This window comes from Tachyglossus aculeatus, chromosome 1 (assembly GCF_015852505.1).
Source record: "Tachyglossus aculeatus isolate mTacAcu1 chromosome 1, mTacAcu1.pri, whole genome shotgun sequence".
Classification (NCBI taxonomy): Eukaryota; Metazoa; Chordata; class Mammalia; order Monotremata; family Tachyglossidae; genus Tachyglossus; species Tachyglossus aculeatus.
Genome location: NC_052066.1, coordinates 43,734,297 through 43,759,552, shown reverse-complemented (window position 1 = coordinate 43,759,552; position 25,256 = coordinate 43,734,297). Strand labels below are relative to the sequence as shown.

The 25,256-nt window shown below is 44.9% G+C and overlaps 1 protein-coding gene across 1 annotated transcript in view; it reads left to right on the top strand.

The window, feature by feature from the left end:
- LOC119929985 (lysosomal amino acid transporter 1 homolog) overlaps nucleotides 1-25,256 on the top strand; it is a 49,255-nt gene that overhangs the window by 3,582 nt on the left and 20,417 nt on the right. The window contains exons 2-4 of the mRNA XM_038748384.1: nucleotides 5,613-5,735; nucleotides 19,400-19,701; nucleotides 24,622-24,751. Of these exons, the coding sequence (XP_038604312.1) occupies nucleotides 19,526-19,701; nucleotides 24,622-24,751 (306 nt within the window). The 5' untranslated portion in view covers nucleotides 5,613-5,735; nucleotides 19,400-19,525. The remainder of the gene's footprint in view (nucleotides 1-5,612; nucleotides 5,736-19,399; nucleotides 19,702-24,621; nucleotides 24,752-25,256) is intronic.

Sequence of the window (25,256 nt, the reverse complement as noted above, 5' to 3'; positions counted from 1 at the left end):
ATAAATGCCGTCATCATTATTATTATTATTATTATTATTATTATTATTATTATTATTATTATTAAGTGCTTATTGTTTGAAGAGCACTGTACTAACGCTTGGGAAGTACAATACTAATTATTATGATGGTGTTAAGCGCTTACTATGTGCCAAGCACCATTCTAAGTGCTGGGGCAGATACACGTGTGTGAGAACAGCTTTAATTCATTCATTCGTTCATTCAATCGTATTAATTGAGCGCTTACTGTGTGCAGAGCACTGTACTAAGCGCTTGGGAAGTACAAGTTGGCAAAATACAGAGACGGTCCCTACCCAACAGCGGGCTCAGATTTTCAATACTAATGATCATGATGGTGTTTGTTAAGCGCTTACTATGTGCCAAGCACTGTTCTAAGCGCTGGGACAGATACACGTGTGCGAGTATAGCTTTCATACATTCATTCATTCAGTCGTATTTATTGAGCGCTTACTGTGTGCAGAGCATTGGACTAAGCGCTTGGAAAGTACAAGTTGGCAACATCTAGAGGTGGTCTCTACCCAACAGCGGGCTCAGGTTTCAATACTAATTATCATGATGGTGTTTAAGCGCTTACTATGGACCAAACACTGTTCTAAGCACTGGGACAGATACACGTGTGCGAGTATAGCTTTCATTCATTCATTCATTCAATTGTATTTATTGAACACTGACTGTGTGCAGAGCACTGGACTAAGCGCTTGGGAAGTACAAGTTGACAACATATAGAGACGTTCCCTACCCCAACAGTGGGCTCACAGTCTTGAAGGGTGAGACAGACAACAAAACAAAACATATTAACAAAATAAAATAAATAGAATAAAAATGTACAAGTAAAATAGAGTAATAAATTTGTACAAACATATATACATATATACAGGTGCTCTGGGGTGGGGAAGGAGGTAAGGCTGGTGGGGGTGGGGAGCGGGAATTTTATTTGTTCTGACGATTTTGATACCTGTCTACATATTTTGTTTTGTTGTCCGTCTCCCCCTTCTACTACTACTACTAATAATGATGACATTTATTAAGCACTTACTATGTGAAAAGCACTGTTCTAAGTGCTGGGGAGCTTAGTGAGGAGCTCTCCTCACTCCTCTCAAGTGCTAATCCAGCCACCTGTGCTTCTGACCCCTTTTCCTCTCATCTCATGAAATCTCTCGCTCCGTCCCTTCTCCCCTCCTTAACTTCCATCTTCAACCGCTCACTCTCCACTGGTTCCTTCCTCTCTGCCTTCAAACATGCCCATGTCTCTCCCATCCTAAAAAAACCCTCTCTTGACCCCACCTCACCTTCTAGTTATCACCCCATCTCCCTCCTACCATTCCTTTCCAAACTCCTTGAACAAGTCATCTAAACGCGCTTCCTCTAATTCCTCAACACCAAGTCTCTCCTCGACCCCCTCTAGTCTGGCTTCCGTCCCCTACATTGCACGGAAACTGCCTTCTCAAAGGGCACCAATGACCTCCTGCTTGCCAAATCCAACAGCTCATACTCTATCCTAATCCTCCTCGACCTCTCAGCTGCCTTCGACACTGTGGACCACCCCTTTCTCCTCAACACGCTATCTGACCTTGGCGTTACAGACTCCGTCCTCTCCTGGTTCTCCTCTTATCTCTCCGGTCGTTCTTTCTCAGTCTCTTTTGCAGGCTCCTCCTCTCCTTCCCATCCCCTTACTGTGGGGGTTCCCCAAGGTTCAGTTCTCGGTCCCCTTCTGTTCTCGATCTACACTCACTCCCTTGGTGACCTCATTTGCTCCCACGGCTTCAACTATCATCTCTATGCTGATGACACCCAAATCTACATCTCTGCCCCTGCTCTCTCCCCCTCCCTCTAGGCTCGCATCTCCTCCTGCCTTCAGGACATCTCCATCTGGATGTCTGCCCGCCACCTAAAACTCAACATGTCCAAGACTGAACTCCTTGTCTTCCCTCCCAAACCCTGCCCTCTCCCTGACTTTCCCATCTCTGTTGACGGCACTGCCATCCTTCCCGTCTCACAAGCCCGCAACCTTGGTGTCATCCTCGACTCCGCTCTCTCGTTCACCCCTCACATCCAAGCTGTCACCAAAACCTGCCGGTCTCAGCTCCGCAAAATTGCCAAGATCCGCCCTTTCCTCTCCATCCAAACCACTACCCTGCTCGTTCAAGCACTCATCCTATCCCGTCTGGACTACTGTATCAGCCTTCTCTCTGATCTCCCATCCTCGTGTCTCTCCCCACTTCAATCCATACTTCACGCCGCTGCCCGGATTGTCTTTGTCCAGAAACGCTCTGGGCATGTTACTCCCCTCCTCAAAAATCTCCAGTGGCTACCAATCAACCTACGCATCAGGCAGAAACTCCTCATCCTGGGCTTCAAGGCTGTCCATCACCTCGCCCCCTCCTACCTCATCTCCCTTCTCTCTTTCTCCAGCCCAGCCCGCACCCTCCGCTCCTCTGCCGCTAATCTCCTCACTGTGCCTCGTTCTTGCCTGTCCCGCCGTCGACCCCTGGCCCACGTCCTCCCCCAGGCCTGGAATGCCCTCCCTCTGCACATCCGCCAAGCTAGCTCTCTTCCTCCCTTCAAGGCCCTACTGAAAGCTCACCTCCTCCAGGAGGCCTTCCCAGACTGAGCCCCCTCCTTTCTCTCCCCCTCGCCCCGCTCTCCATCCCTCCCGCCTTACCTCCTTCCCTTCCCCACAGCACCTGTATATATGTATGTATGTTTGTACATATTTATTACTCTATTCATTTATTTTACTCATACATATCTATTCTATTTATTTTATTTTGTTAATATGTTTTGTTTTGTTCTCTGTCTCCCCCTTCTAGACTGTGAGCCCAGTGTTGGGTAGGGACCGTCTCTGTATGTTGACAACTTGTACTTCCCAAGTACAGTGCTCTGCACACAGTCAGCCCTCAATAAATACGATTGATTGATTGATTGATGGATTGAGTATTTAGACTCCATTTTGCAGAGAGGAACACTCAAATACAGAGAAGTTGTAACTTATTGAAGGTCATGCAGCAGAAAAAAAACAAATGTCATGACGAGAACCCAGAGTTTGCAGTCTAATGCTCTCATTTCTAGTCTGTCATAGAGTCTGGTAGGTACACTCATTCCCAACTGAGGCTGGGAATGGGAGAGAGCCCTGGCCAGCACTCTTTTAGGACTCCTGCTTACCTTGGCTCTTCTGTATTGACAAGGGAGGAGAAGATAGTCCAAAGGGAATGAAGCTAATAACTCTGCCCCCACAGTCCCAGTTCTTAGGGCCAATAGCCCTTAATAATAATGCTAATAATAATAATGGTATTTGTTAAGCGCTCACTACGTGTCAAGCACTGTTCTAAACATTGGGGTAGATACAGTGTAATCAGGTTGGACACAGTCCCTGCCACATGTGGGGCTCACAGTCTTAATCCCCATTTTACAGATGAGGGAACTGAGGTGCAGAGAAGTGAAGTGACTTGCCCAAGGTCACACAGCATATGAGTGACAGAGCTGGGTTTACCCTTGAATCCCACCAACTCAGCGTTCATGCCATTGTTGAGTGTGAAGATTTCTGTGTAGCTGAGTTTGCACGTCCATGGATGTGTGTATTTGTGATGTGAGTAGTCTTCTGCCTGTAGGCATAATATGTTGTAGTGGCTAGAGCACGCCCCTGGGAGTCAGAAGGTCATGGGTTCTAATCTCAGCTCCACCACTTGTCTGCTGTGTGACCTTGGGCAAATCACTTAACTTCTCTGGGCCTCCGTTACCTCATCTGTTAATAAAGGGGGATTAAGAGTGTGAGCCCAGTGTGCGACAGGGACTGTGTCCAACCTGATTAACTTGGATCTATCCCAGTGCTTAGAACAGTGCTTGGCACTTAGTAAGGACTTAACAAGTACCATTATTATTATTATTATTATTATTATATTATGTGTGGATATGGGACAGGGAGGAAAGGCAGGCCTGTGAGGGCTGCCCACCCTCTCCAGGGGCAGAGTGGTGGACAGTCAGGTGGAGGGCCCATCACCAGCGGGAAGACTCTGTGGATACCCACGGGGACCTAGAAGGATGCCACTGAAAAAGGAGTATTGACCAGTGGTACACCAGTTCTCCCATTATGAGAGTTTTCACTCTCCATTTTGGAAAGAACTCAATCGTAGAAGTAGAGCGCTCTTCTTAAAGTCAGTATCTGTTGGGGTAGAAGAAAGAAACACGTGCTTTCACTACGCATTTTGACTAGAAAACACAGAATTGGGGACCATTATGGAACAACATCCCCCACGTGCATATAGTGTGCTGGGGGACAAAAGAAACCATATTTGCACACAGGCAGGGTCAGGCAGTGGGTAGTACAATGGGACTTTTCGTTAATGCTGAGTTTTGTAAGAATTCAAACCCTGCATTATAGGAAAAAAGTCTATACTCAAGTAGCCATCCATACTCTATGTTTTATTCTTTCGTGACAGAAGAGACCAAGACATGGAGAAGGAAAGACAGAAGATGGAGAAAACCTGGACAGTTTGAAAATCAGTTTATTTATTGGGTGCCTACTGTGTGCAGAGCACTGTACTAAGCGCTTGGGAAAGTACAATACAACAGAGTTGGTAGAAATGATCCCTGCCCACAAGGAACGCGATGACCTCATTCATGTCCCGTGTCCCTCAAACACATGTGCATGCCTCCATTCACATACAGGCAGAAGAGAGAGCTGTGACAGAAGTAGCCATTACTTCAAAGGAAAAAATCCTTCAGCTCTTGGAATTCCTAGATAGCCTCCTGCAGTTTGGATCTGCTCCCAGCTGGTTGGTCCCTAATAGGGATTATGAAACAGTCCTATTCTTATACTTATACATATATTTATACTTATATTTATGCTTATATTTCTCCCCCTCTCCCCCTCGTCCCCCTCTCCATCCCCACTGTCATACCTCCTTCCCTTCCCCAAAGCACCTGTATATATGTATATATGTTTGTACATATTTATTACTCTATTTATTTATTTTACTTGTACATATCTATTCTATTTATTTTATTTGGTTAATATGTTTGGTTTTGTTCTCTGTCTCCCCCTTCTAGACTGTGAGCCCACTGTTGGGTAGGGACTGTCTCTATATGTTACCAACTTGTACTTCCCAAGCGCTTAGTACAGTGTTCTGCACACAGTAAGCGCTCAATAAATATGATTGATTGAATGATTGATTGATTATACCTGAATATCGGGTAGCCAGGAAGACCTTCCTGAAGGAGCCCTCCGGGTGACTCTACAAAACCCATGTAGGGAGCTCAGAATCCAGGTTAACTCCCAACAGTAGAAGGAAGCATTTACTAGAAATTATGTTTTTATTCATCTCAGCAATGCCCAAGGTAAGACTTAAATCCCTAGTTTACATCCATGCTTATGGGGAAATTCAATTCAAATAGCATATTTTGCGTACAATAGCATTTTTGTAGGAACCGCAAATAAAACAAGGAATACCTTTCTCTGGCCCCATTGTTGTTTGCCGAAAGGCCCAAATAACCTTCAGGACTTTAAAGTATCTGCAGAGATTCTGTCCAGGTTGATGTGATTTGCAGAAGGCATTTAGTTCGTTGCTACATACATTTTTATCTTCTTCCTTTTTAGTTTCGAAGCCCTGATTCCTTCTCCATCTTACCTTCGGTTGAGTGTGATCTTCTACCATGCGTCATTCCAGCAGGCCAAAGAATATAATGGACCAAGAATCTGGGAGGAGCAGGAAAGGGGAAGGTAAGTTATTTTCTCCTGTGTTTGTGTTTTTTTTACCACTGCAATTTATTTTCACTTTTTAATTTTACCAAATTATTCAGATTATCAACGTGGTACAAATTCACTGGGTAACTGTCAACTACAGTCCTCTAGACTGTAAACTCACTGGGGACAGGGAATGCCTCCCAACTCTGTTATAGGGTACTCTCCCAAGTGCTTACTTAGTACATTGCTCTTAATAATAATAATAATAATGGCATTTATTAAGTGCTTACTATGTGCAAAGCACTGTTCTAAGCGCTGGGGAGGTTACAAGGTGATCAGGTTGTCCCACGGGGGGCTCGCAGTCTTAATCCCCATTTTACAGATGAGGTAGCTGAGGCACAGAGAAGTGAAGTGACTTGCCCAAAGTCACACAGCTGACAATTGGCAGAGCCGGGATTTGAACCCATGACCTCTGATTCCAAAGCCCGTGCTCTTTGCACTGAGCCACGCTGCTTCTCCACACTTCTTCTGTGTGCTCTTCACACAGTAAGTGTTGAATAAATATAATTGATTGACTGATTAACTTTTTCCTCAGCTAATGTTTTAGGAAAGAATTTAGTTACAGCCATGATTTTACAGGACCACCTGATGTTTTGTCCTTTACTAATCTTTGCAGTGTTTGGTCTCAATAGTGGCCCAGTGCTTAGTACAGTGCCTCCAGTGCTTAGTACAATGCCTGGCACATAGTAAGCACTTAACAAAAACCATAATTATTATTATCAAAGTTTAGTAGTCATGCTAATAATAATAATAATAATAATAATAATAATAGTGTTGATTAAGCACTTATTGTGTGCAGAGCACTGTACTAAAGGCTGGGAAAGAGTATACACATGGCAATTAGACATGGATCCTGTCCCTTGAAGGGCTCACAATCTATAATAATAATGGTGTTTATTAAGCGCTTACTATGTGCAAAGCACTGTTCTAAGCATTGGGGAGGTTACAAGGTGATCAGGTTGTCCCACGGGGGGCTCACAGTCTTAATCCCCATTTTACAGATGAGGGAACTGAGGCACAGAGAAGTTAAGTGACTTGCCCAAAGTCACCCAGCTGACAGTTGGCGGAGTCAGGATTTGAACCCATGACCTCTGACTCCAAAGCCTGTGCTCTTTCCACTGAGCCATGCTGCTTCTATGAATAAAGGTAGGGGAGAGGACTTGACACATCAGGAGCAACGAAACGATAAAACGTTACAGCATGAGAGGTGAGGACAGATACACAATCAACAGAATAAAAACAAAAATCAGTAGGGAGCTGTGGCTAGAGGAGCAGCATTTCATTCTCCATCTGATTCAGAATTCATGGCATGCCCGAAGCCTTAGAAATAGCTGCCATGGCCGCTAGCCTTCCCAAGGTTTGAAGGAGGGCTTATGCTGCAGGTGTACATAGAGGTATTACACTCCAGGTCGCACTTCCAAATTCGTTCGCAAAACTCTGACATCAATCAATCAATCAATCGTATTTATTGAGCACTTACCGTGTGCAGAGCACTGTACTAAGCACTTTGGAAATACTAGTTGGCAACATACAGAGACAGTCCCTACCCAACAGTGGGCTCACAGTCTAGAAGAGGGAGCACCTTGACCTGACGTTTGGGAAATCTCAGGTTTCTTTCCGTCCTCCACCTTTTCTGTTCTATTCATTCATTCATTCAGTCGTATTTATTGAGCACTTACTGTGTACAGAGCACTGTACTAAGTGCTTGGGAAGTACAGATGGGCAACATATAGAGACGGTCCCTACTCAACAGTGGGCTCACGGTCTAGAAGGGGAAGATAGACAGCAATGCAAAACAAGTAGACAGGTGTCAGAACCATCAGAATAAATAGAATTATAGCTATATGCACATCATTAATAAAATAAATAGAGTAATAAATACATACAAATAAACAGAAGTTCTGTGGGGAGGGGAGGGGGGGAGGGTAGAGGGAGGTATGGGGGTGATGAGGGAAGGAGGAGGAGGAGAGGAAAAAGGGGGGATCAATCTGGGAAGGCCTCCTGGAGGAGGTGAGCTCTCAGTAGGGCTTTGAAGGGAGGAAGAGAGCTAGTTTGGCGGATGTGTGCAGGGAGGGCATTCCAGGCCGGGGGAAGGATGTGGGCTGGGGGTCGACAGCGGGACAGGCGAGAACGTGGCACAGTGAGGAGGTTAGTGGCAGAGGAGCGGAGGGTTTGGGCTGGGCTGTAGAAGGAAATGGACAGCCTTGAAGCCGAGAGTGAGGAGATTTTTGCTTGATTCTAAGGTTGATAGGAAACCACTGGAGACTTTTGAGGAGGGGAGTGACATGCCCCGAGCAGTTCTGTACGAAGATAATCTGGGCAGCAGAGTGAAGTATAGATTGAAGTGGGGAGAGACAGAAGGATGTGAGATCAGAAAGGAAGCAGATGCAGTAATCCAGTCAAGATAGGACGAGAGATTGAACCAGCAAGGTAGTGGTTTGGATGGAGAGAAAGGGTGGATCTTGGCCATGTTGTGGAGGTGAGACCAGCAGGTTTTGGTGACGTATTGGATGTATGGGGTGAATGAGAGAGCGGAGTCAAGGATGACACCAAGGTTGCGGGCTTGTGACATGGGAAGGATGGTAGTGTCGTCTACAGTGACAGGAAAGTCAGGGAGAGGACAGGGTTTGGGAGGGAAGATAAGGAGCCCAGTCTTGGACATACTGAGTTTAAGATGGTGGGCAGACTCCAGATGGAGATGTCCTGAAGACAGGAGGAGATACAAGCCTGAAGGAAGGGAGGGAGATCAGGGGCGGAGATGTAGATTTGGTGTCATCAGCATAGAGATGATAGTTGAAGCCATGGGACCGAATGAGTTCACCAAGGGAGTGAGTATAGATAGAGAATAGAAGGGGACCAAGAACTGAACGTTGAGGAACCCATACAGTAAAGGGATGGGAGGGGGAGGAGGAGCCCGCAAAGGAGACTGAGAATGAACGGCTGGAGAGATGAGGAGAACCAGGAGAGGACAGAGTCTGTGAAGCCAAGGTTGAATACTGTGTTGAGGAGAAGGGGATGGTCCACAGTGTTGAAGGCAGCTGAGAGGTGAAAGGAGGATTAGGATAGAGTGGGAACCATTGGATTTGGCAAGAAGGAGGTCATTGGTGACCTTTGAGAAGGCAGTTTCGGTGGAATGTAGGGGATGGAAGCCGGATTGGAGGGGATCTAGGAGAGAGTTGGAGTTGAGGAATTCGAGGCAGCGAGCGTAGACAACTCATTCTAGGAGTTTGGAAAGGAAGGGTAGGAGGGAGCTATGGCAATAACTAGAAGAGGTAGTGGGGTCAAGAGAGGGTTTTTTTTAGGATGGGGGAGATGGGCATGTTTGAAGGCAGAGGGGAAGGAAAAAGTGTAGACTGAGCTGTTGAAGATGGAGGTTAAGGAGGGGAGAAGGGAAGGGGCGAGAATTTTCATAATAAGAGAGGGAATGGGGTCCAAAGCACAGGTGAATGGAGTGGCACATAAAGGGGGAGGAGATCTCATCTGCTCATACTGCTGTTAAGGTTGGGAAAGTAGCAGAGAGGGTTGAGAGCCAGGGGATGGAGAAGGGGGAGGAGTGACTTTGGGGAGCTCACCTGATGGTGTTAATTTTACTAAAGAAGTAGGTGGCCAGATCATTGGGGGTGAGAAATGGAGGAGGGGGAGGAACAGGGGGCCTGAGGAGGGAGTTAAATGTCCAGAACAGCTGATGGGAGTGATGGGCATGGATGTCAATAAGGGAAGAAAAATAGTTTTGCCTGGCAGAGGAGGGGGCAGAGTTAAGGCAGGAAAGGATAAATTTGAAGTGAACAAGGTTGGCTTGGTGTTTAGCCAGCGAGCATATGAGCAAAGGTGGCCGACAGTGGCAGTGATCCAAGGCTATGGGTTAGTGGTGCGAGAGCGACGAAGGGAAAGGGGAGTGAGTGAGCTGAGTTGAGTAGAGAAGATGGAGTTGAGAGCAGTAATCTGGTCATCAAGATTGGGTAGAGCGGATAGGGAGGCTTGGTGGGGTGTGATGTGCTGAGAGGGATTGGATGGGGTCGAGAGAGCGGAGGTCTCTGTGGGGAAGTAATATAGATTTCCCCAGGGGAGGAGTGTGAGTGAGTAGGCTGGTGAGAAGGTTATGATCAAAGAGAGGGATTATTTCAGAGTTTGTGAGGGTGGAGATAGTGCAGCGGTTCTAGAGTTCCTCAGTGGCCTTGCTCTCCTTCCCTCCCCAGCCACTCCCAGGCTGAGCCCCCTTTTTCCTCTCCTCCTCCCCATCCCCCCCCCCCCGCCCTACCTCCTTCCCCTCCCCACAGCACTTGTATATATGTTTGTACAGATTTATTACTCTATTTCACTTGTACATATTTACTATTCTGTTTTGTTAATGATGTGCATTTAGCTTTAATTCTATTTGTTCTGACGACTTGACACCTGTCCACATATTTTGTTTTGTTGTCTGTCTCCCCCTTCTAGACTGTGAGCCCGTTGTTGGGTAGGAACCGTCTCTATATGTTGCCAACTGTACTTCCCAAGCGCTTAGTCCAGTGCTCTGCACGCAGGAAGCGCTCGGTAAATACGATTGAATGAGTGAATGTCTAAACCTGGGCCATGATCCTTACAAGGTGGGATTTAGGGGTCACTTTGGGGAGGGTTGGATTAGAGCAAGCTTCAAACGTGTATGAGTGCCCAAGATCAAACCAGTCCTAAAAGGGGTGAGGTGGCTCTGGTCAGGAGGTCTGAACCCAGATCAGTCGTAGACAAGTTTGGCTTCGACCTGGCTGAACCAAGAACGTAAGCTCCTGTGGGTAGAAAACATGCCTACCAACTGTTGTATTGTATTCTTCCAAGTGCTTAGTACAGTCCTCTATAAACAGTAAGCCCCCGGTATCTCCACTTTGAGAAGCAACATGGCCTAGTGGATAAACACAGGCCTGGGAATCAGAAGGTCATGAGTTCTAATTCACCATTTGTCTGCTGTGTGACCTTGGGCAAGTCACTTCACTTCTCTGTTCCTCAGTTCCCTCATCTGTAAAATGGGGATTAAGGCCGTGAGCCCTATGTGGGACAGGGACTGGTTCCAACCCGATTACCTTGTCTCTACCCCAGCGCTTAGAATAGTTCTTGGCACATAGTAAGTGCTTAACAAATACTGTAATTATTATGATTGATTGATCGATTGATTGATTGTAGACTCATGACCTGGCAGGCTAACCATTGCTCTGGGCACAGCTCTTTCCTATTAACTATTTGATCTTGGGGCAGTTAAATCAGGGCACAGGCAGGCCAGTGCTAGGGTGGGAGGTGAGGGCAAGCCTGCCATCACATTTGTTGTCAGTCATGTGTGCTCCTGCATCAATCAGATGTAGATCCAAGGGTTCATTCATTCATTCAATCGTATTTATTGAGCACTTACTGTGTGCAGAGCACTGTACTAAGCGCTTAGGAAGTACAAGCTCTGCTGCCTTGTCTCCACTGATGCAGACTAGCACTCTTCAAGTGAATCTGCACTAGTGGGAAGTAGCAGCCTAATGCCACCTGGGGCAAGTGACCTTGGGCAAATCACTGAACTTCTCTGTGCCTTGCTTTCTGCATCTGTAAAATGGGGGTTGAATCCACTCCTTCCTAATTATTCATTCATTAACAATAATAATAATAATAATAATGGCATTTATTAAGTGCTTACTATGTGCAAAGCACTGTTCTGAGTGCTGGGGGGATACAAGGTGATCAGTTTGTCTCACAGGGGGCTCAGTCTTCATCCCCATTTTACAGATGAGGTAACTGAGGCACAGAGAAGTGAAGTGACTTGCCCAAAGTCACACAGCTGAAAATTGGCATAGTCAGGATTTGAACCCATGACCTCTGACTCCAAAGCCCACTTTCTTTCCACTGAGCCACACTGCTTCTCTTCATTCATTCATGAATTCATGAGTGCTTAATTCATTCAGTCATAATTATTAAGTGCTTACTGAGTGTAGAGCACTGTACTAAGTGCTTGGGAAAGTACAATACAACAATAAACAGTGACATTCCCTGCCCACAATGAGCTCACAGTCTAGAGGCAGGGTGAAACATCAATACAAATAAATAAAATTACAGATATATACATAAGTGCTTTGGGGCTGGGAGGTGCAGGAAGAGCAAAGGGAGCAAATCGGTGCGATGCAGAAGGGAGTGGGAGATGAGGAAAAGTGGAGATTAGTCTGGGATGTGAATATCATGTGGGACAGGGACTGAGTCCAACTCGATTATCCTCTATCTACCCCAGTGCTTAGTATGGTTCTTGGCTCATAGTAAGTGCTTAACAAATTATTGTCTTATGCTGTCGAGTCATGTCTGACCCATAGCGACGCCATGGACACATCTCTTCCAGATCACCCCACTTGCAACTGCAGTTGTTCTGGTAGTGTATCCGTAGAGTTTTCTTGATAAAAACACGGAAGCAGTTTACCTTTGCCTCCTTCCGTGCAGTAAACGAGCCTCCCCCATCTCTCATGCCGCTGCTGCCCAGCACAGATGAGTTTTGACTTGTAGCAGATTGCCTTCCACTCGCTAGCCGTTGGCCAAGCTAGGAATGGAATGGGTATGCCTCTGCTTGACTCTTCCTCCTACACTGTGGACTTCTGTCTCTACACTCACTCCCTTGGTGAACTCATTCGCTCCCACGACTTCAACTATCATCTCTACGCTGATGACACCCAAATCTACATCTCTGCCCCTGCTCTCTCTCCCTCCTTTCAGGCTCGTGTCTCCTCCTGCCTTCAAGACATTTCCATCTGGATGTCTTCCCGCCCTCTAAAACTCAATATGTCCAAGACTGAACTCCTTATCTTCCCTCCCAAACCCTGCCCTCTCCCTGACTTTCCCATCACTGTTGATGGCACTACCATCCTTCCCGTCTCACACGCCCGCAACCTTGGTGTCATCCTCGACTCCGCTCTCTCGTTCACCCCTCACATCCAAAACCAAAACCTGCTAGTCTCACCTCCGCAACATCGCCAAGTTCCGCCCTTTCCTCTCCATCCAAACCGCTACTCTGTTCGTTCAGTCTCTCATCCTATCCCGACTGGATTACTGCATCAGCCTCCTCTCTGATCTCCCATCCTCCTGTCTCTCCCCACTTCAATCCATACTTCACGCTGCTGCCCGGATTGTCTTTGTGCAGAAACGCTCTGGGCATGTTACTCCTCTCCTCAAAAATCTCCAGTGGCTACCAGTTAACTTACGCATCGGGCAAATACTCCTCACTCTCGGCTTTAAGGCTCTCCATCAGCTGGCCCCCTCCTACCTCACCTCCCTTCTTTCCTCCTACAGCCCAGCCCGCACTCTCCGCTCCTCTGCTGCTAACCTCCTCACTGTGCTTCGTTCTCCCCTGTCCCGCCGTCGACCCCCGGCCCATGTCCTCCCCCTGGCCTGGAATGCCCTCCCTCCACACATCCGCCAAGCTAGCTCTCTTCCTCCCTTCAAAGCCCAACTGAGAACTCACCTATTCCAGGAGGCCTTCCCAGACTGAGCCCCCTCCTTCCTCTCTCCCTCCCAATCCCCCACGCCTTACCTCCTTCCCCTCCCCACAGCCCCTGTATATATGTTTGTACATATTTATTACTCTACTTATTTTACTTGTACATATTTACTATTCTATTCATTTTATTTTGTTAATATGTTTTGTTTTGTTGTCTGTCTCCCCCTTCTAGACTGTGAGCCCGCTGTTGGGTAGGGACTGTCTCTATATGTTGCCAACCTGTACTTCCCAAGCGCTTAGTACAGTGCTTTTCACACAGTAAGCACTCAATAAATACGATTGAATGAATAGTCAAGGCTGGTAGAGTAGACTGTGAGCCCACTGTCTTTTAGACTGTGAGCCCACTGTTGGGTAGGGACTGTCTCTATATGTTGCCAACTTGTACTTCCCAAGTGCTTAGTACAGTGCTCTGCACACAGTAAGCGCTCAATAAATACGATCGATGATGATGATGGAAACTCTTCAGGTGTGACCCTGAGAGGTTGCTTAACAAGTACCATTTAAAAAAAACACTGAGGGGAAAAAAAACCCTAAAAAGTCCTCCTCCCCTTACATTAAAATAGTCTGAGACCTCATTTAAGAGGTCCCAGGCCATAGTTTCAGTAATATACTAATTGTGGTACATGAGCATTTACTGTGTGTCAAGCATGGGGGTAGATACAGGATATTCAACTTGGACATGGTCTGTGTATATCAGGCTCACAGTCTAAGTGCGAGGAAGAACAGGAATTTAATCTCTGTTTTATAGATGAGGAAACTGAGTCACAGATAAATTAAATGACTTGGCCAAAGTCATACATTAGGATAATGGTGGAACAGGGATCAGAACCCAAATCTCCCGATTCCCAATGTGGTGTTCTTTCCAATAGACCTCTTCTCATGGGCAGGAAGCATGTCTTTTATATTGTACTCCACCAAGCACTTTGTACAGTGCTCTACTTAGAGAGTAAGTGCTCAGTAAATAGCATTGATTGAATGATTGATTGATAGGCTAAACTGCTGCTCTCTTAGCCTCAGGGCTGCAGTTAGCATATAGGTGGCATCTCCCAATTACTTAGAACTTGGATACACAATAATAATAATGGTATTTGTTAAGCGCTTACTATGTGCACAGCACTGTTCTAAGTGCTGGGGGGATACAAGGTGATCAGGTTGTCCCACATGGGGCTCACAGTCTTAATCCCCATTTTACAGATGAGGGAACTGGGGCACAGGGAAGCGAAGTGACTTGCCCAAAGTCACACAGCTGACAGTTGGCGGAGCCAGGATTTGAACCTATGACCCCTGACTCAAAGCCTGGACTCTTTCCACTGAACCACGCTCAGTGGCTAAACAAAAGTTTAGTTTAGTGTCCAGGGGAGAAAAATAGAAAAAAGCAAACTAAATCCAAATGCATACCCACTCCTAAATATTCAGACTTGGATATACCCACAAACTATTCTTAATATACAAGCAAGCTTTTTTTTGATACACAGAGTTCTGAACATGTGTACTCACAGGTCACCAAGTCTGATAGTGTGTTTGTATGTGTAAAAGAGAGATTCATTTATTCAATAATATAATAATGATGGCATTTATTAAGCACTTACTATGTGCAAAGCACTGTTCTAAGCGCTGGGGAGGTTACGAGGTGATCAGGTTGTCCCACGGGGGCTCACAGTCTTAATCCCCATTTTACAGATGAGGGAACCGAAGCACAGAGAAGTGAAATGGCTTGCCCAAAGTCCCACAGCTGACAATTGGCGGAGCCGGGATTTGAACCCATGACCTCTGACTCCAAAGCTCGGGCTCTTTCCACTGAGCCACACTGCTTCTCATATCTACTGAGCGCTTACTGTGTGCAAAACACTGTACTAAGTGCTTCAGAGAGCACAATTCAACAAATAGACACGTTCCCTGCCCACAGTCTAGAGAGGGAGACAGACATCCGTATACATGAATAAATAAATAAATTACAGATGTATACCTAAGTGCCATGGGGCTGGGATGAATGAAGGGAGCAAGTCAGGTTGAGGAAGAAGGGAGTGGGAGAAGGGGAGAGGAGGGCTTAGTCAGGGAAGGCTTCTTGGAGGAGATGTGCTTTCAATGAGGCTTTGAAGTGGGGGAGAGCAATTGTCCATCTGATATGAGGAGGGAGGGCAAGAGGTTGGCGGCAAGATAGACAAGATTGAAGTTCTTAGTAGTGCTTAATTGGGGTCGGAGGGAGGGTGGGTGCAAGTCCCAGTCAGCTGACAGGTACTACAAGAATAGGTTTTCTGCTTCCCCTGTAGGTTTCCCTTTGACCTCAGCTTTCACTGTAATTCAAGCCTGAACATTGTCACTTCCAAGCTCTGTCAGTAATAATAAAAATTACGGTATCTGTTTAGCGCTTACTACGTGCCAAGCACTATACTAAGCACTGGGGTGGATACAAGCAAATCGGGTTGGACCAGATCCCTTGTCCCATATGGGGCTCGCAGTCTCAGTCCCCATTTTACCGATGAGGTTACTGAGGCATAGAGAAATTAAGTGACTTGCCCAGGGTCACACAGCAGACAAGTGGCAGAGCCAGGATTAGAACCCATGTTCTGTTTTTAAGGCTATATGTATATATGTTTGTACATATTTATTACTCTATTTTACTTGTACATATTTATTCTACTTATTTTATTTTGTTAATATGTTTTGTTTTGTTGTCTGTCTCCCCATTCTAGACTGTGAGCCCGCTGTTGGATAGGGACCGTCTCTATATGTTGCCAACTTGTACTTCCCAAGCGCTTAGTACAGTGCTCTGCACACAGTAAGCACTCAATAAATACGATTGATTGACTGAATAAATACGAATGAATGACTGAATGAAGGCTTTGATGGAGTTTGGTTGTTATAGGCACAATATTACTGTCAGAGAGCCCTTGTGTGGCATAAATCTCTCTTCCTGCATTTCCTTGTGTTGGGCCTAACATGAAGATAGAAAATACTTGGGTAGAATCCTCCTTCGCATACCTGAAGGCAACAATGAAATCACCTATCTCCTTGAGACTTAAGTCTCCTAATTCCCTTACCCTTTCGTCTAAGGCCATAGTTTCCAAAGCCTTCCTCAGACTACCGATAGGTTTTCCATAGCTCCTTTAAAATATGGATAGGCATGATAGACACAAAGCTCTGAAACGGAACTGACTGGAGTGCATTCAGTCTTATTAAGTGCTTACTATGTGCAGAGCATTCATTCAATCATATTTTTTGAGAGCTTACTATGTCCAGAGCACTGTACTAAGTGCTTGGGAAAGTACAATACAGCAATAAAGAGTGACAATCCCTGCCCACAACAAGCTCACTGTCTACAGTGGGGGAGGCAGACAGCAATACGAATAAACAGACATCAATATAAATAAATACGTGATGGGGAGATGAGTTTTATTCTCTTCTTGCGTGTGAAAGGAAAATCAACTAATGAATAGTATTTATTGAGTGCTTAATCAAACAGTGGTTTTGAGTTAGTACAGTACTGTACTAAGCCCTTCGGAAAACACGATACAGTGGAGTCTGCAAATCTTAGCCCAGCCCACAGCTCACAGTCATTGCTCACAGGGATAGATAGACATAACAATAAATTTCAGATAGGGGATAAATTCCCTTAGATTTGACTTACTTCCTGACCTTTCATTCATTTATTCAGTCGTATTTATTGAGCACTTACTGTGTGCAAAGCACTGAACAAACCACTTGAGAAAGCACAATATAACAATAAACAGACACATTCCCTCCCACAACAAGCTTGAGGGTAAGATAACCAAGGTCTCTGAGACTGAGGACATGCTACCATCCTAAGACTGTTGGCTTGTCTGCATTCCAAGAATGTGAAAGAGAAGATTTAATCCCTCCGTAACTACTCCTGCAACTAGTAACTGCTGGCAGTACTTCCCAAGCACTTAGTACAGTGCTCTGCACACAGTAAGCGCTCAATAAATACAATTGAATGACTGAATGAATCTCTTGTTTATAATACTAATTGTGTGGGAGTGGTGGATGAAGGTGAGTCTGTCTTGTTTGTCCTCATGGAGCTGACTCTGTAGGGATCACCTTTTATTTATAGTAAAACAAATGTATACTAAAACAAATACTTCCAGTTTTCGAAGAATGTACTTGCAAAGTCCCCACTCAGTAAAACTTGGACAGTATTTTGTGCCCAACCCTGTGCCCACAAACACAAGCCACCTCCAACAACACCTTGACAACCTGAACACAAACAGGCTCATGTGTCAGAAGAATGTTCCCTAAATCTCTAACAGTGTAGCCAGAACACACACATACAGAAAACATGTGTTTCAGCAAACCAGATTTATGTCCAATGTACAAATGATTGTTGCTTATTATAATAATAATAATGTTGGTATTTGTTAGGTGCTTACTATGTGCCAAGCAGTGTTCTAAGCGCTGGGGAGGTTACAAGGTGATCAGGTCATCCCACGTGGGGCTCACAGTCTTAATCCCCATTTTACAGATGAGGGAACTGAGGCACAGAGAAGTTAAGTGACTTGCCCAAAGTCACGCAGCTTACCAGTGGCGGAGCTGGGATTAGAACCCGTGACCTCTGACTCCCAAGCCCGTGCTCTTTCCACTGAGCCACGTTGCTAATCTTCCCATTACTTACCCAAGGCTTTCATTTTGACAAACTACTCCACCGTAAGGTATAAAAAGAGTTTTCTTAAGGGTCAAATCAAAGGAATTATATTGCTCTTGTCACTAGTACTTAAGTATAACCATAAGAAGAAATATCGGGACATTATAATTTTGTTCTAACAATTTATGTTGCCTGTTGAAGGTAACTGTATGCCTCCAAGGAAGCTGTTTGAATTAATTTCCTTCTTCCATGAGCATGTATGTCCCTATGTTTGCTAAAATAGGTATATCATTAACAGCAGGGTCCTTTAAGTCAGGATTGACATGAATTTTTTTCTCTGATGATTAATCCATCAGTTCCATATTCAGTGCTGTAATATGGGTGCAAGTTAATATATTTATCACATATTTATTTTTAACTTTTTTATGGTATCTGTTAAGTGCTTACTATGCATCAAACACTGTTCTAAGTGCTGGAGTGCATACAAGATAATCCCATATGTTGTCTCAGGCTAAATCAGAGAGAGGAGGATTTAATCCCGAATTTACATGTGAGGTAACTGAAGAACAGTGAGGTTTAAATGACTTACTCATGGTTAGTCATTCCATCCATCAATCAATCAAGTTTACTGAGTGCTTACTATGGGCAGGGAATGTGTCTGTTTATTGTTGTATCGTACTCTCCCAAGTGCTTAGTACAGTGCTCTGCACACAGTAAGCACTCAATAAATGTGAATGAGTGAAGGAATGCAGAGCACTATACTAAGCACTCGAGAGAATACAATATGACAGAGTTGGAAGACACATTCCCTGCCCACAACGATCTTACAGTCTAGAGGTGGAAACTGTCATTAATATAAATAAATAAATTGCAGATAATAATAATAATGATGGCATTTATTAAACACTATGTGCAAAGCACTATTATAAGCACTGGGGGGTTACAAGGTGATCAGGTTGTCCTTCGGGTGGCTCACAGTCTTAATCCTCATTTTACAGATGAGGTAACTGAGGCACAGAGAAGTGAAGTCGCAAAGTCGCAAAGCCCAAAGTCACACAGCTGACAATTGGCGGAGCCGGGATTTGAACCCATGACTTCTGACTCCGCAGCCCATGCTCTTTCCACTGAGCCACACTGCTTCTCAGATAAATTCTGTGGGGCCGAGGGAGGGGTGAATAAAGGCTGCAAATCTAGGTGCCAGGGGACAGAGAAGGGAGTTGGAGAAGAGGAAATGAGGGCCTAGTCGGGGAAGGCCATCCAGCAGACAGATGGAAAAGCAGGGATTAGAACCCAGGTCCTCTGCCTCCCATTCATTCATTCAGTCATATTTATTGAGCGCTTACTGTGTGCAGAACACTGTACTAAGCGCTTGGGAAGTACAAGTTGGCAACATATAGAGACGGTCCCTACCCAGCAGTGGGCTCACAGTCTCCCAGATCTGTGCTCATTCCATTAAGCCATGCTACTTCTCACACTGCTCTAACTTGAATAACTCCATGCTATTCTGATTTATTTCATTTTAGCATTCCCACGTTTTCTATTTCATTTTTACAGAATTGGAAATAACTTGTATCAAACTCTCCCCCTGAATGTGGAGGCGTCGCGAGGGGAGATTCATCCACAAACTGATTGTGTGTCCAACAGAACTACAAGTCACGTTGATTATCGGCATTTAAAAAGATGGTCACTCCGCTTCACGGTTTCAATCTTTCTTCATTGGAGAGTGGAAGAGTCTGTGTAAATGGAACAGCATGGATTTGGCATCTCTTGGAAGAATGTGTAGATAATGCTTGGGAATACTGGAGTGTGATCTTAGGGCTGATTTCTATCATCTGTTTTTTGTTTGCTGCACTACCGTAAGTGTAAAATCCCATATGTCTAGTTTGTGATTGAACATTCCTTCCTGAATTCTTATTATAAATTTTTTATGATATTTTATAACAGGGAGGGGTGGAGAATTGTTGAAACACAAGTCACGCCTGCATTGATGACATTTTTAAGGCATTTCCTCATAGACAATCACTCTTCCTAATCCCCTGTCCTCAAATCTGTGCAGGGCAAAGCTGCAGTAAATAATGATCAGTAATTGGTATTTGTTAAGCACTATGTGCCAAGCACTGTACTAAGTGTTGGGGTAATACAAGATGATCAGATTGGACACAGTCCACATCCTCTATGGGGCACATAGTTTATGTAGTAGGGAGCAGGATTTAATCCCTATTTTATAGAGGAGGAAACTAAGTTGCAGAAAAGTGATTTGCCCAAGGCCACACAACAGACAAGTGGCACAGTTGAGATTAGAACCCAGGTCCTCTGACTCCCCAGTCTGCGGTCTTTCCACCTAAGTGATGCTGCTTCTCTTCTCTTTTTAGTGCCAATCTAATATTGGTGGGGTTTACACATTTTTGGAACCCACTTTAAGCCTATTCTGAGAACTCAAACTCTGACACCGTCATCAACAGCCTGGTTGATTGCATACATGCAGAACTTTCCCAAATCTCAGGCCTGTCCCCCAGCTTGGTCACTTCTTAAGTGCACTTCAAGGCAGTCCAGGAGTCCAGGCAGACAGAGAGGTGTCAACCCCAAAATCACCAGCAGTTGCCCCGCCAAATTAGTTTAATTTAATTTATAATATAATAATAATTATAATATATTATAATTTTTAATATTAGTTGGGAAACACAAGATTTCATTAAGGTTATTAAACTATATGCAGATCCTCAATTCACTTCCTTAGTATAGTGCTCTGTACAGAGTAAGCACTCGGTAAATGTCACTGATTTTTGTAGGCGTGGTCTGTGCTTGTCTTGAGGGTGGATGCCAATGTGGAATTTTACTTTAGTTTGCTAGTTACAATATGCCATAGCACTATCATTTTCCATTCAAAATATCCATTCATCTTATCTACTTGAACTGAGTGTGCTTTTGGAAATGAATTTTTCAGTAAAAATTGCTGCTTCTGCTAGAGAAGCATCATGATTTAGTGGATGGAACACAGGCTTGGGAGTCAGAAGGTCCTGGGTTCCAATCCTGGCTCCGCCACTTGTCCGCTGTGTGACCTGACGCAAGTCAGGCAAGTCTCCATGACTCCTTTACCTCATCTGTTAAATAGGGATTAACAGCTTGGGAAGTACAAGTTGGCAACATATAGAGATGGTCCCTACCCAACAACGGGCTCACAGTGTGGGGAGTCGGGGGGAGGCTCAAGAGCGTAAGTAATATGATTCCATGTCAGATTGTGGAAACTCCTGGTGAGCAGGGATTGTGTCTACCAGCTCTATTGTAGTATACTTTTCCAAGTGCTTAGTACAGTGCTCTACACATAGTGCTCAATTTCCATTGATGGATCTCTGTTTATTCATTGGTATTTTTGAGTACCTATTCTATGCAGAATATTGGACTAAACAGGGACTATAAGAAGGGTAAAAGATACAGTCCCGTCTTCATGGAATTTACATGAAATGAGCAAGGGAAGCTTACTAAGAGTAATAACTAGTGTACTTGCTAAGAGCTTACTATGTGCCACGCACCGTTCTAAGCGTTGGGATAGATACAAGTTAATCAGGGTGGACACAGTCCCTGTCCCACATAGGGCTCACGCTCTTATCCCCATTTACGGACGAGGTAACAGAGGCAAGGAGAAGTGAAGTGACTTGCCCAAGGTCACACAGCAGACACTCGGCAGAGCCGGGATTAGAATGCAGGTCTTTTTAACTCCCAGGCCCCTGCTCTATCCACTAAGCCACACTGCTTCAACATACCTGGTAACAGCAATAGTATAGAAAAAATGAATAAATGACCAAATAAATTGACGTATACAAAAATACTGAAGGTGGCTGATGAAATGGAAATGGCTGGGGAATTTTTCAGAGGGGGAAATGCTTTCTGAAGGAGGTAAATTTTCAGGAGGACTTTGAAGACAGGGTGGGGTGCAGTCTGGTGGATTTGAAAGCAGGAAGACTTGTAGGTATGGGGAAACGCTTGGACAGTGGACTGGAAGCGGGAAGTCGAATGTGAAGTAGCCTGTAACTTGTTGTGGGCAGGGAACGTTTTTACCAACTCACTATTGTACTCTCCCAAAGTGCTTAGTACGGTGCCCTACACGTGTAGTAAGCACTCAATAAATAGTATTGATTGATGGTAACAGTTTAAAGGACTCTTTGGGAAGAGCAGTCAGTCATTTGTATTTATTGAGTGCTTATTGTATGCAGAGCATTGTACTAAGCACTTGGAGAGTATAATATTTCAGAATTGGTAGACACATTCCCTTCCCACAACAAGCTTACAGTCTAGAGGTAAACTCTAGCCAAGAGTGAGATTTGGGATGAGCCTCTCAACTAAAGAAATTGGTAGGTAAAGAGAGCTAATAGAGACCTTTGAAATTAAGGATTAGGAATTTTTGTAGAAATTTCTGAGAAAGGGATGAAGAAGGAAAAAATTAGAGATGTTTGCTTGTGTGTACCTAGTACTTAATAGATGGTCTTATGCATTAATGCAGTTTCTTATGTTTCTAGGTGTATTAGAGCAAAGAATCTTAAGAAAACTATAATTTACTTCGTTTAGATTAACACAGCTCAATTAGATACATTCATTTATTCAATAGTATTTATTGAGCGCTTACTGTGTGCAGAGCACTGTACTAAGCACTTAGGAAGTACAAGTCAGCAACATATACAGATGGTCCCTACCCAACAATGGGCTCACAGTCTAGAAGGGGGAGACAGGCAACAAAACATGTAGACAGGTGTCAAAATTGTCAGAACAAATAGAATTACAGCTATATGCATATCATTAACAAAATAAATAGAATAGTAAATATGTACAAGTAAAATAGAGTAATAAATCTGCACAAATATATACAAGTGCTGTGGGGAGGGGTAAAAGGTAGGGTGGGGGGATGGGAAGGGGGAGAGGAAGGAGGGGGCTCACTCTGGGAAGGCCTCCTGGAAGAGGTGAGCTTTCAGTAGGGCCTTGAAGGGAGGAAGAGAGCTAGTTTGGCGGATGTTTGGAGGGAGGACATTCCAGGCCAGGGGAAGGACATGGACTGGGGGTCGATGGCGAGGCAGGTGAGAATGAGGCACAGTGAGGTTAGCGGCAGAGGAGCGGAGGGTGCGGGCTGGGCGGAAGAAGGAGAGAAGGGAGGTGAGGTAGGAGGGGGCGAGGTGATGGAGAGCTTTGAAGCTGAGAGTGAGGAGTTTTTGCTTGATTCATAGGTTAACAGGCAGCCACTGGAGATTTTTGAGGAGGGGAATAACATGCCCAGAGCGTTTCTGTACAGAGATAATACGGGCAGCAGAGTGAAGTTTAGACTGAAGTGGGGAGAGACAGGAGGATGGGAGATCAGAGAGGAGGCTGATGCAGTAATCCAGGCAGGATAGGATGAGAGGTTGAACCAGCAAGGTAGAGGTTTGGATGGAGAGTGTTGTGGAGGTGAGGCCGGCAGGTTTTGGTGATGGATTGGATGTGAGGGGTGAACGAGAGAGCGGAGTCGAGGATGATACCAAGGTTGCGGGCTTGTGAGACGGGAAGGATGGTAATGCCGTCTATAGTGACGGGAAAGTCAGGGAGAGGACAGGGTTTGGGAGGGAAGATGAGTTCAGTCTTGGACATATTGAGTTTTAGATGGCAGGCAGACATCCAGATGGAGATATCCTGAAGGCAGAAGGAGATGCGAGCCTGGAGAGAGGGGGAGAGAGCAGGGGCAGAGATGTAGATCTGGGTGTCATCAGCGTAGAGATGATAGCTGAAGCCGTGGGAGCGAATGAGTTCACCAAGGGAGAGAGTATAGATAGAGGACAGAAGGGGACCAAGAACTGACCCTTGAGGAACTCCTACAGTAAGGGGATGGAAGGGGAAGGAGGAGCCCATAAAGGAGACTGAGAATGAACAGCCGGAGAGATAAGAGGAAAAGCAGGAGAGGACGGAATCTGTGAAGCCAAGATTGGAAAGTGTGTTGAGGAGAAGGGGGTGATCCACAGTGTCAAAGGCAGCTGAGAGGTCGAGGAGGATTAGGATAGAGTAGGAGCCATTGGATTTGGCAAGAAGGAGGTCATTGGTGACCTTTGAGAGGGCAGTTTCAGTGGAGTGTAGGGGACGGAAGCCAGATTGGAGGGGGTCAAGGAGAGAGTTGGCGTTGAGGAATTCAAGGCAGCGAGTGTAGACGACTCGTTCTAGGAGTTTGGAAAGGAATGGTAGGAGTGAGATAGATGATGTGTTAAAATCATATTTGCTAATAGATTTGTTAAATCTCCAGTATCAAGTGCTGGCCAAATTGCTGAAACCAAAAGTTATAGTGAAAAAAATGGTTTATATCAATTTTTATCAAACCTTTGGCCTGCATTAATTTAGGCTTCAGGAATATGTACTTAGTGGTCTAAATTGTGCTATTTTGAAAATTCTCTATCACTATTATTTGAGAAGCAGCGTGGCTTAGTGGCAAGAGCACGGGCTTGGGATTTGGAGGACTTCGGTTCTAATCCCGGCTCCTCCACTAGTCTGCTCCATGACCTTGGGCAAGACACTTAACTTCTCTGTGCCTCAGTTACCTCATCTGTAAAATGGGGATTCAGACTGTGAGCCCCAAGTGGGACAACCTGTTTACCTTGCATCTACCCCAGCACTTAGAACGGTCCTTGGCACAGTGTAAGCGCCTAAATACCATCATTGTTCATTTTAATTATTATTATTTAATGAAAAAGATATTCATATTGAATTCATGTTAATAGCATTGTAGAATTTACACTTTGAAATCTTTCTAATCTGTGATATTTTTCTAGACAACTTTATGTTGCGTACAGAAATGGGAAAGTGGATGAAGCTCTTTCTCTTAGCTTTTTGCTGTGCTGGATAGCTGGGGACCTCACAAATTTCATTGGCTGCTATTTAACCAACCAGTTACCAATTCAGGTAAGTGGTTTGCTTGGCTGAGTTGTGTTTTAATGGTTAAATATTAAGATAGTGCTCCTGTTCATTGCTGGCTATACCTGCATTTGAGTATATTCAACGGACATATAGTTGAAAAGAATCAACTGACAGCTCTTTTGGCACAAGTTGATCCTTCTTTGGTTTCATAAAAATTCCTCTCAAGATCTAACTGCTCCGCCTGCTCCTCCAACCCCATCCCTTCGCACCTTATCAAAACCCTTGCCCTCTCTCTTCTTCCCTCCCCGTCCGCTGTCTTCAACTGTTTACGTTCCAATGGCTTTGTTTCCCATTGCTTTCATACATGCTCATGTATCCTCTATTTAAAAACAAACCCTCCCTTCCAAGCGCAACTCCCCTCTGGCTATCCCCTCATCTCTCTCCTACCATTTCTCTCCAACCTCTTTGAGTGAGTGGTGAACACTCACTGCCTCTACTTCCTCTCCTCCAATTCTCTCGTTGACTTCCTCGAGTTTAGCTTCTGTCCCCT